Source organism: Myodes glareolus, chromosome 19, assembly GCF_982192425.1.
Source record: "Myodes glareolus chromosome 19, mMyoGla1.1, whole genome shotgun sequence".
NCBI lineage: Eukaryota > Metazoa > Chordata > Mammalia > Rodentia > Cricetidae > Myodes > Myodes glareolus.
Genome location: NC_142044.1, coordinates 44,806,262 through 44,818,763, shown reverse-complemented (window position 1 = coordinate 44,818,763; position 12,502 = coordinate 44,806,262). Strand labels below are relative to the sequence as shown.

Sequence of the window (12,502 nt, the reverse complement as noted above, 5' to 3'; positions counted from 1 at the left end):
CAAGCTTGTGTTGGCTCCTGTTCTGCGCAGAGCTTCCTATCACGCCAAGGTGGAGCTAGAGGAAGCTGTTGACCACTCACCAATCCAGAGTGCCACCTGACCATAAGACTTTTGGGCAGGGACAAGAGGAATAAGGCAGAGGCTGGGAGATTCAGACCAGCAATAACCATGGAGTTTTTAGAAGTGGGTAGAAGGGGGATGGCAGGGGAACTCGGAGGAAGAGACCCAGGCCTTGCTGAGGAGCTGTGTGCTGTGCACTCGGCTCATCTCCTCTAACTCAGTTCCTGCTTCCCTCCTGCCACACTGGAGGGTAACAGTTGTTCTCACAGCTTTCTCACTTCCCATGGACTGAGTGCCCGCTTCTGAGTCTGACCTTCCTATTAATTCATTATCTTCAGACATGTCTGCAAGACGCCACAGGCTGTAGACACCTTCCCACTGCCCCTCACTAATGACAGAACCAATCGGATGCATTTACTCTTCCAGCAGGTGGTGTGTCCTGATAACTAGGTGATCCTTGAGCCTCTATGGTGATCTTTCCCAAGTCTCTGGCAATGTTCACAAGTCCCTCAAAACTCTGCCTGTGTAGCATGAGGGAGACACCTTATCCATCCCTATTATGATAACTGGAGGCACAGGGGTCCATCCACCAAAGAGCAAAGCGTGTATAAAATTAGACAGTGGCCCCCATGTGACAAGCACTTGACAACCTGCTGGCCTCCCCAGGATTCTCTTGACAGTGTGACAGGTTTTCAGCTTTCTCAGACCAGAGCTACAAGTTCCCAGATTGTCAGGTTGTCCTTCCTTGTGATTTGAGTGATGTCACGCCTGTACTCATGGCTCCCCGGGCTGGAGCTGCCTTCCCCACACTCACTCACCCTCACTGGATACCCACACAAGCCACCTCAGTAGCCTTTCCTATACAGTGACAGTGCCTGCAGAGTCAGTCACACCTCATACCCAACTAGTCAAGTGCTCAGCGGAGCCTCGCAAAGATCTCCATCCATTCTGGGACACTGTCCTCAGGCCCCTCAGATTTCTGCCTGTGTGGCACATGGCAGACTGACTTCGCTATACCTTGTGATCCTGCATCTTGAGGTAGAGTTCACTGGTCATCTGCCCACTGTGCTCACAGTACCCAGCCCTACATAACCACTGTGTACTTCTCCCTGAGGGGAAACTGATGCTGCCCCCATGGATAAACATGCGTGGAGAGAAGAGAGGGCATGAATCTCTGAGTCTGACTTGCCCTGGACTTTGCTGACCTCTTGCTACACAACCTGACTGAACAGTAAACACAGCTACTTGGCTCAAGACAGAGAACAAAGTGCAGCCTTCTCCCCTTCATAAGGGACCAGGTGCCCAGTCTGTCCTCAGAGTGTCTTTCCTCATCCTAGGTGTCTTACCTGATTCCCAGCCTGGGAAGCAGGGGCGGCCATGGCACTGCTGATTGGAGATGGCCTGTGGTCCGTGGTCCTATTCACAGCCGTCTTCCTGCTCCTGGTGGACCTGATGCACCGACGCAAGTTCTGGACTGCCCGCTACCCTCCAGGTCCTGTGCCCCTTCCTGGGCTGGGCAACCTCCTGCAGGTGGACTTCGAGAACATGCCGTATAGTTTACACAAGGTGAGGGAGATGGCAGTGGAGGGCAGTAGAGGTCATGGTGCCCCCAGCAGTACATGGTGGTGCTGAAGCCACAGGATAGACAGGAAGATGGCCTCTATAAGAAAGAAGGCTTAGTGGTTGCCTTGTGGGACTTGTTTCATGTTTTAGGTCTCTGTGGACTTTCTAATAGCAGGGGCACAGTATGGAAAAGGTCATGAGGCAGACAGGGAGTGTAGTTGGATCGGACAGAAATCTGGGAGACCCCATATCCCTTGTGATCCCATCAGTGGTTGAGGTCTCAGGGACAGAGGGAAGGATCAGGATTCATTGTAGCATGTCAGTCAGGATGGGCTTCGTCTGCTATAATCTCTTGCTGCTGTGTGGTCTCAGGCCTTGCTGCCCATCTCACGAACCTGAATTTCCTCTTGTATGGGTAGGTATGAAGGTGGCAAGGCCATTGCTCTGGAAATGTCACCACTAAATGACCGTATCTACTGTGAGACCTGTCTGGGTTTAGAAGACTGGCTACCCCAGTGACAAGGTGTTAAATTTCAGGCTAGAGATGCAGGTCAGTGATAGAGCATTTGCCCAGCACAGGGATGGGCCAATGTTCAACAATGAATGCCATACAAAGAAACGCAAGTTCATGTGTGTGAAATTTATGTTCATGTCTGCATGTACACACTCACACAGACATGTGATAAACTTGGACTTTTCAGTATGCTGGGACCTGCACTTACTAAGCGTTCTGTCCCTCTACTCCAGCTTCGACAGCGCTATGGTGACGTGTTCAGCCTCCAGATGGCCTGGAAGCCCGTGGTCGTGATCAATGGACTGAAGGCGGTGCGGGAAGTGCTGGTGACCTGTGGAGAGGACACTTCTGATCGCCCTCCAGTGCCCATCTTTAATCACCTGGGCTATGGTCCCAAAGCAAAAGGCAAAGAGCTATAGTGGGGACAAGGAAGAGAATAGGGCTTGAGGGGCAGTGAAGAGGAGATGGGGCCTAATAAAGGGGCTGTGCTCAGCTAATGCAAGGAAATCTCTGCTGTGGAGGGTGGAGCATCCAAAGTGGTCTGTGCTGATTGTGATAGCAAAGTGCTGGGGCGCTGATGGCTCAGACTGACCACAGGGAAATGTTGGGAGCAGAGCAGACAGCACAGCCACGTATCCTTGGTTACACACAGATGTCCCTGCAGGAGTGGTATTTGCACCTTATGGTCATGAATGGCGAGAACAGCGGCGATTCTCTGTGTCCACCATGCGAGACTTCGGCCTGGGCAAGAAATCCCTGGAGCAGTGGGTGACGGAGGAGGCTGGACACCTCTGTGACGCCTTCACCAAACAGGCTGGTGGGTGATGGGAATATGGTAGCCATATGGGCATGCACAGATGAACAACATCATGACTTGTTTGCATCTCTGCTCCTAGGACAACCATTTAATCCCACCACCCTCCTAAACAAAAGTGTATGCAATGTGATTTCATCCCTTATTTATGCCCAGCGCTTTGAGTATGAAGACCCTTTCTTCAACAGGCTGCTCAAAACCTTACAGGAAAGTTTTGGAGAGGACACTAGCTTCATTGCAGAGGTATGAGACTCAGGACCCTGAGCATTACATCCTACGCTGTAAATCCTATCAGAATGAATATTCATTCAGGGTTGATAGGGTGAGGTTGTTTTGTAACAGTTGAATGCAGGAGGAAAGGCCTTGACCTTGGAAAACCTTAGATAACTGGGAGAGAGGAGCAAACCAAGATCACAAGCTATAAAAAAGAGGGTGAGCCTCTGCCCCTGTCTAATGGAAACCACACAAGACTCTTAGATTTGCAGGGTAGAGTAGTCATTTTGCTCACCCTGGACTACAAGGCAGCCTGAAGGAAGATCCTGAGAAAACAGCAGGTGGTGGGTGAGAACAAACATTTCCTGAGTCATTTGTGGAAGAGGCTGGGACCCGAGAACACCTAGCAGAAACAGGATCCAGAGGCAGAGAGATAGATAAGGAAGGTCACCTAGCAAACGTGGAGATCTGAACTGGAAGCCTGTAAACTATATGGGAGATAGATCTGACTCTACACATTGTTTTTTGGCCACCAAACAGGTACCACTGTGCATGTGTGAGAGTACGCATGCAGGCATACATATATACACACACACACACACACACACACACACACACACACACACACACACTAATTATTCTTAATTAGGAATAAAAACAAGTAGACCTGCTCTCTTTCTTCCACAGGTGCTGAACGCAGTCCCGGTGCTCCTTCGTATTCCTGGGCTGCCTGGCAAAGTCTTCCCCAAGACGACAGAGTTCATGGACTCACTAGATAAGATGTTGATTGAGCACAAGAAAACCTGGGACCCTGCCCAGCCACCCCAAGACCTGACACATGCCTTCCTGGCTGAGATGGAGAAGGTGAGGACAGCAATAAAGATGGGGACAGGGCCTATGGGCTGAAGTGTTCTGTGAGTTGTGATGCCAGGAAAGTTAAGTTTGTATGTTATCCATGAACTCAACATCTGGGGTGCACGAACACAATGGTGGATCATTTTGGGGTTTACTCCTTCTGTCCCTGAGCCTACCTTCTCTGTCTGCCCAGGCCAAGGGGAATCCTGAGAGCAGCTTCAACAATGGAAACCTGCGCACAGTAGTAAATGACCTGTTCATTGCAGGGATGGTGACCACCTCAACCACACTGTCCTGGGCCCTGCTGCTCATGATCCTACACCCGGATGTGCAGTGTAAGCCTGGCTGAGCCTGAGAGGGAGTGTGAGGGAAGAAAGATAGAAGTATTTGAGAAGGATCTGGGGTCTCCAGAATCACCTTGACCCAGACTCTCACAATTCTTATGGGAGTCTTAAATCACCTACTCACCCAGTTGCAGAAGGTCAAGTTAGAGCCACTAAGGGACTGCTTCACTAAGGGAAGGCTGTTCCTCCAGGGCGCGTCCAACAAGAGATTGAAGAAGTCATAGGGCAGGTTCGGCGTCCAGAGATGGCTGACCAGGCCCGCATGCCCTACACCAATGCTGTCGTTCATGAAATTCAGCGATTTGCTGACATCGTCCCAGTGAATATACCACACATGACATCCCGTGACATTGAAGTACAGGGCTTCCTCATCCCCAAGGTAGGCATGGTCACTTATGTCCCAGGGTCACCACTGGGCAAACAGAGGCTATAAAGACCAAGACCTCCACATCCTGGACTTGCAGATGGTGAAGGGCCCAGCCTGTGTGTGAGTACACTGCAGCCATTGCCCAGGGCTCCCCAGGGAAGAGGATGGCTAGTGGAATAAGCCACAGGATTGCAGGGATCCTCTGCAATTTGGTACTCTGATTTGGGTACTTAGGGTAGCTTTGTCGTATGGCCTTGAATGGTACCAGAAAATGGTACCAAGGGGATCTGAGGTTGAGGTGAATGAAAGAACCCTGTGTTGCAGGAAGAGGTTGTGCATGTGACCATGGTAACCAGGGTACTGGCAGCCCCACCACAGTCCATGTTCACACCATATGCCTCCTGCCAGGGAACGACCCTCCTCACCAACCTGTCCTCAGTGCTGAAGGATGAGACTGTCTGGGAGAAGCCCCTCCGCTTCCATCCTGAGCACTTCCTGGATGCCCAGGGCCACTTTGTGAAGCATGAGGCCTTCATGCCATTCTCAGCAGGTCCTGTGGGGTGCTTGGCTCCATGTCTTTCCCCAGGGTGCCTTGGAGGGCAGAGCATCCATCAGGTTCCAGACTGACTGAGCCCCTTTCCCACCCACAGGCCGCCGAGCTTGCCTGGGTGAACCCCTGGCCCGCATGGAGCTCTTCCTCTTCTTCACCTGTCTCCTGCAGCGCTTTAGCTTCTCGGTGCCCAGTGGACAGCCCCGGCCCACCGACCATGGCATCTTCACATTGCCAGTTACCCCAACCCCTTATGAGCTCTGTGCAGTTGTGCGCTAGCAAGGACAGCAGCTCCATCCTTCCCTCCAGCTTGTGCTGATTGATGTCCAATAAACCCGGTCTGTGACTGCCACTCAGATTGCAGGCTCTACCTTCATCCTTGTCTCCACAGTGTCTTAAGACAACAGGCTACAGTCTTTCCCCTCTGTCCCAGACCTCCTCTATGAACAACTTTAATGTTGTAAGAAGAGTTTACTGAGCCAACAGCAGTGGCACAGGCCTTCAGTACAGCACAAAGGAGCCTGAGGCACGAAAATTGCAAGTTCAAGGCCAGCCTGGGCTATATGGCCTTATTACTCATTGGGATCCTTTCTCAAACAAAGGACTTAGGTGGAGCAGGTCAGGAGGTGATGCAGAGATGGTGGGGGTAATGAAAGGGAGAATGAGAGGGGAAAGCATTGGGGGAAGAGAGGTCATTGTGCTGATGTTCATTGATTGACGCAAGATCACATGAAAATACCCATCGACGGCCGCTGGGCTGGTGACAGGCATGGCAGAAGTCAGTGCTCCGTGCTCTTGTGAGGAAACGTGAATTGTTTGTGCTGGGAATCAGAACGATTCTTGCTTTGGTGACAGATGTTTGTAGATGTCCCCAAGATCCCTGAAGTGCCACAAATGGTCTCCCACTGCTAGAAAAGCTGCTGTCCTCACAGCTCACCTTGCTGCAGTGAAGGGATGCAGGAGAACATCTGCTGTAGGAAAGGTGTCAGAATCCAGGAGGATGGGCGGGATCCTGCTGTACTGTCTGGGGCCATCTCTCCTGACCGGGGAGAGTGTTACTGTCCAGCACGTGGGACAGATATAATGAGTTATGCTCACTAGGAAAGCTCATGAATCTTGGAGTCTTGAAAATTTGGAGGTTTGATGGAGCCAGGGGGAACATGGAGACATGCAGCATCACCCTCAAGGATCACCTTGATGTCCATATAGTCTGAGGCCAGACAGCAGCATCCCAAGCCCCCATCCTCTATGGCATGCCTGGAGACAGTGTGTGATACACTGTTTTTGTTTTTATAAAAAGGAAAATGTCTTCCCACTGACTCTTTGTCATGGAATGTTAGGGAAGTCCCCACCGCCCATCAGAAGTCAGACAATGGCTTTTGTCATATTCAGGACCAGACACTCACCAAGCTGGGGTAACTTTACTTCACAGTCCCACCTCCTTGCTTGTAAGGAGCCACCAGGATGTCGCCTTGGTGAGATAGTGCCAGCGGTCCTACAGCCTGGAGGTATACAAATCCTTTGATGCTGCCTGCAGGCCAGTGTACTTGGGGCCTTGTTTTGCATTTCAGAGACTTGGTTCCCTGACCTGTCCTGTGGCCTTGGGGCCTAGCAGAATGGCATCAACCAATCAGCATTCGAATCTCTCACCCTAGAAAAGCAGCTGCCTTTGGGTTTTTCGCTCTCTCTCGTCATCCCTGTTCCCCATTCCCCTTTTTAATCAAGTGGCTCCAATAAATTGTGATTGAGGAGGATTCTTGATTTTGTGATCGTTCCTTCTTGCTGGACAAGAAGTGCGTGTCGCACTTGCTGCCTACAGGAATAGCCACATCGTTTGCCAACATCTCCTCTTTATCTGTCTTTTCTCCCTCTTTATTGTATGTGCACAGATATTTGCCTTCATGTGTGCAGTGCCGGGGAGGACAGGAGAGAGCATGGGATCTCCAGGGACTAGAGTCACAGTTAGTTGTAAACCTCCAGTGGGCGCTGGGAATCAATCCTGGGTCCTCAGGCAGAGAAGTCAGTGTGCTTCACTGTGGAGCAATCTCGACAGCCTTCTCTCACCCTTTGAATCATGATGGAAGAAGGCCTTACTCTAGTCTGAGGCGATATCCTATAGTTCTCTAAGCTCTGCTTGTGTGGCATGTCAGACGAGTGACTTTTCTATGTCCCTGGGAGCAGGGGTTCACTGGACACTTGTGCCTCATGCTCACAGTCCTCAGCCTAACAGGACCAGCACGCACAGCTGCCATGGAGTCTGCTCCTGCCTCCTGATGCCCTCCAGAGAGTAAGCACCTAGGGAGGGAAGAAGAGGTGGGAAACTGAGGCAAACCATCCTAGAGTGCGCTGGCCTCTCCCTTCACTCAGACTGAAGAGAAAACACAGGCGCTCAACTCAAGTCAGAAGAAAAAGGACAGACTTGCTTTCTTTGTTGGGAACTAGCTGTCAGGTTACAATATGAGGTCTCCTTCCTCTTATCTGGCTGAAGTGGTTGATGTAAGATGTTTCCAGAAAGACCCAGGAACAGTGCTGTACCCCTGAGGGAGCTGACTGGAGATGAACTGTGGCCTGTGGTCATGTTCATGATCGTCTTCCTTTACTGGTGGAGTTGATGCACTGTTACAAGTTCTGGAATTCCAGCTACCACCAGGCCCTGTGCCACAACTGCGCATAAACTTGCAGAACACTTGGTATAGCTTGTATATGGAGAGAAAGGTGGTTCCTAAGGGCAAAAGAGATCACAGCACCTCTAGCAGCACATAGTGATGCTGAAGGCACTGGATTGACAGGGAGCTAAGCCCCCACATCGACTACTCAGCAGCTTCCTGGTGCCAGGCTCTGTGGGGTCTGAGGATACTTTGGACTTCCTTAATGCAAGATGTGACGGAAAGGCCAGGAAGTGGGCAAGGCATAAAAGCTGATTTGTCATCTGGAAGCACATTACAGAAGTCATGAATACTCAAGTCACCTCTCTGATCCCACTAAAGGAAGAGGTCTTGAGGGTCCAGAAGAGGAATCAGGGTCTAGTGGAGCATTTTAGTCAAGAAAGCACATGAGATGTGCTGTGTGATCTTGATGACATTGCCTGGCTCAAGGAACCTAGCTTTATTTGTATATGGTAGCATGCTAAGAGGCCCAATGGTAATTCTTAGGCTCTGACAAGGTCAAGGTCACAGCTCAGTTGATATATCCTTTCGATAGGCACTCTTTGTTGAACTCACAAGATGTGGCATGCCCAGAAACAAGATAACAGATAGATCAGAGGTACATAGGAGGAACTGGGTACAATAAGTACCAAAACTCTCAAGACATGAAGGTTTGTGTGCCGAGTCTGGTTCTTGCATTCTCGCAGACCTCTGCTTGGAGGTATTCTGACCCTTATTTTCAGTTCCCAAAATACTACAGAGATGTGTCCCACTTACAGATAGAGTGAAGACTGAGGCTGTGATCAACAAAGAGGAGCCGATGCAGGAGACAGTGGTGCAAACCTTCTTCCAGTGTCCATCTTGGACCAACCATGCTTCATGCCCAGTTCTAAAGTCAAAGATTGTGTTGGCAGAGTCAGTTGGATGTGGGCATTGGGCTTAGTGAGCAACAGTGGTGGTGTGTGATCAGCCAATGAAAGGGAAACCATTGAATTTCAAGGTGGACTACGAGGGACATGTGCTAGAGGGTGGTGGCACATTTTGGAGGACCTATGGGTGGAACTGGACCCTGATGAGAGGAGGAATGTGGGCAACAGAGGACAGCATAGCCAGGTCTCCTTGGTTACACTCACACGGTGTATGTTCAGGTGTTGTCTTCTCACCTTACGGGTCTGAATGGTGAGAGCTGTGGTGATTTTGTCAACTCCTGCCTGGCCAAGAAGTCAATGGAGCAGTGGGTGACTGAGGAGTCCACTGTCTTCCTACCTTTGTTCCTCTGTCACCAACCTGGTTGATAGGTGGTGTATAAAGGAGTCAGGTGTATTTAGAATTTTCTTTGGATGGTCAACAAACTCCCAAATAAAGACATGGGGACTTATTATTAATTACAAATGCTTGACCTTAGGTTAGGCTTATCTCACTGGCTCTTTTAACTTGATTTAACTTGTTTTTATCCATCCACATTTTGCATTGGGGCTTTTTAACTTTCATTCTGTATGTCCTACATTCCTACTTCCTCTGTGTCTGGTTGCCTGACCTCTGTTGTCTCTCTGATATCTCATTTTCTTTCTTCCTTAAGCCTATATTCCTTCTCCTGCCTATTCTCCCTGCCACAAAGTCCCACCTAAACATCTTCACTCACTATTTGCCATTCAGACCTTTATTAGACTAATCAGGTGCCTTAGGCAGGCAAGGTAAAAGCAGCAACATGTCTTATGCTGCAGCATAAACAAATACAACGTATCTTTACATAGTTAAACAAATGCAACACATCTTTGCATAGTTAAAAAAATATTCTGCAAGATTGCCTCACTTTTGTCTAAATAAAAAGATTTTCATTTTAATATAATAAGACTATATATAATAAGAACAATTATTAAGTAAGAATTTACAATAGTCAGTCCGTTTGCATTTGGCAAATTCAAAGAAAATACTTCATTATCCTGTCCTATCTTGGTGAGTACAAGGTTGTGTACCTAATTTTCTTTCTATACTAACTTGTATTACTAATCCCAAATTATCTTTTTCAGACCTCAAAACATTTTTCAGAGAACAATTTAAGCTTTTATGTTTCTCAACCTTATAAACTTTACATCTTTTGTGTAAGTTTCTGAATTTGGTAACAAAGAAAACTATAACTAAACTATCTTATCTTCAACTCCATCAGAGACCTGAGAAGGAAATAATATTAATTGAGAAAGAAGGAAGTGTAGGCAAGCAACTTCCAAAAATGTGAGAAATGACAGAAATAGTTGGCTGCCTGGACAGTCATCAAAGTTTCCTCAGTACCATTGGGGCATCTGTCTTTGAACACAAGCCTAGAATATCTGACAGACTTTTATGTAAAACAGAATTTTTGAAGGACTGTCTCACCTTATCTTGACAGTGTTTGTAGTCCTATTTCTTTGTGTCTTGCTTGTCCAGTTTATACAGTATATTGTCATCAGTCGAGGCAAGGGCAGTTTCTTGCCCAAACATCTAGCTTTGCCACCATAAAAGCAAACAACATATGGAGGTTCTTTGATGCCCATTATCCTTTGATGAAGTAGATTGGTGTTGCCAGGAGCAGACATGTCTCACTGTCATGAAAAGTCTGATGTTGTTAAACATCTTAAATATTATATTCTATAGGTTACTGAAGGGTTTAAAGATTACCTATCTAATATATATTTATTTAAGCTTGGAAATATACCTAACATGACTACAAGTTTGATTGTCATAGATGACTAATATTAATCTGCATTTTCTAATTATCCTAAACAGTTTGTTATAATAGTTTTCAAGGACTAGAATTTTATATTACAATTTTAAATGAACTGTATAAGTACAATACTTTAAACAAGAATAGAAACATCTATGCAGTATAACAAAAGTAACATTAAATTTGTGTCACTCTATTAAAAACACACTAATTTAAAATATTTGAGATAAATATTGTCTTTTTATCCTATATTCCTATTTTCCCACTAAATGATTAAGTCATCCACAGCCCACTGAATGACCAAAAACCACCCACCCAACCTCTTGGGAATGAGCTGTTGTGTTCTCTAGACTGCTTACTATTTTCTGGGGATGACAGCATCCCCAGGTGACCCTGAGAAAACTGAGATAATGGTCAGGTCCTAAGAAACCTAGGTATAACATTTGTTGTCTTTATTCTGTGTAACGGGAAGATGCAAAACTTACCTGAAGTCCTGGCTAGCATAGTCTGTGAAGCTGAACCATCTCAGCTACATACCTTGAAGTTATTCTGAATTCAGAACTCTAAGAAAACTGCAAGAGAGGTACTCTGAAAGTCTGGATCACCTGGGCAACCTTTCATATGGCATGAATAGAGGTTTTGTTATACAGTCCAAATAAACTTAAAAAGTTGGCAGGTGTCTTTTCCCTACTCAAAAATAAAACAAAAAATAATTTTTGGGTGACTAGTGTGCAACTCAAAATCTGTGAAGTTGATGGTGGAGGAGGAGAGAGGTTGTTTTCTGGGACATTGGATGAGGTGGAATGTCAGTTTAGTGCTTTCGTTGCCTCTCTGAGCTAGCAGGCTTTCACCCCAGCATCTGGTTCCTGAGTCTTTATTGATAAAATTAGATGATTGAGATTTTAAAAAAACCAACTAAAGATATTACAAGAATGTTTGAGAGAGAACACTGGCTTTTTTACTGATGTAGAAGACACAGGACACCCTGCAGAACCACATCTATGCTGCCCACCCTCCCAGAGGAAGCTGTGTGTCAAGACTGTGGGAGAGACCTTCAGGGAGTCAACTGCAGGAAGAAATGCCTTGATCTTGGTAAACCTCTGATAACAGGAGGAAAGAAGTGGAACAAGGTCAGGGTTTCTAGAAAGGGAGAGAACCTGTGTCCTCACTCTACATGGGAGCCACACAAGCCTGTGAGATTATCAGGGTAGACTCTTCTTTCTATTTACTCCAGGTTGCAAGAGCCTAACGGTTGTAATTGAGGAGGAGGCAAGTTTTTAGTGAGAAAAATACAGGTCTGGGTTCTAGTAAAAGAGGGTGGGAACTAAAGCTGGTCCAGGTAGACACTGAGCAGAATCAGCACGTAGGGCCAGCCAGATAGTCAGCAAGTAAAGAAATTGCCAAGCAAGCCTGGAGACCTGATTCCGTCTATGGATCTCATTTCAGGTGGAAAGAATTGACTCTATAAATGTTTACTGTCTTCTATATTTTCACAAAAGCAAGTATGCCTATAAATAGACACACCACGCACCTTGCAGCACCTACAACATACATACACTTACACACATATGCATGCACACTATGCACACATTCTTACACAGATGCACACAAACTATGAAAACACACACACTACACTCATATATTGTACACATGGACACATTCATACAAAATAAACACATACTATATACACACTGTGACAGAGTAAGACAGTGCAGAGGTTCCTCTATCTCATATTCTTGCTGAAGCCATTTTATGTTTGACAAAAATTTGAGGTCTGATTTGCTTGCTGAAAAAATCCCATGGAAAATTACCAACTCTATTTTAGGGAATCCAAGGTCCAGAGGCCCCAGCTACCTTATTTTAGTTTCTATTTATT

The 12,502-nt window shown here is 47.0% G+C and overlaps 1 protein-coding gene across 2 annotated transcripts; it reads left to right on the top strand.

The window, feature by feature from the left end:
- Positions 1-1,361: 1,361 nt before the first annotated feature.
- On the top strand, positions 1,362-5,636 carry LOC125407434 (cytochrome P450 2D20). 2 transcript variants are annotated; one of them, XM_087899106.1, is made up of 9 exons: positions 1,362-1,626; positions 2,371-2,542; positions 2,802-2,954; positions 3,034-3,194; positions 3,852-4,028; positions 4,213-4,354; positions 4,555-4,742; positions 5,055-5,280; positions 5,381-5,636. In XM_087899106.1, the coding sequence occupies exons 1-9, from the start codon at positions 1,438-1,440 to the stop codon at positions 5,557-5,559; spliced, it is 1,587 nt and encodes a 528-aa protein (XP_087755232.1). In that variant the 5' UTR covers positions 1,362-1,437; the 3' UTR covers positions 5,560-5,636. The 2 variants fall into 2 exon arrangements, with proteins under 2 accessions (XP_087755232.1, XP_087755233.1); XM_087899107.1 differs by having other exon boundaries at positions 1,364-1,626; positions 5,139-5,280.
- The last annotated feature ends 6,866 nt before the right edge of the window (positions 5,637-12,502 follow it).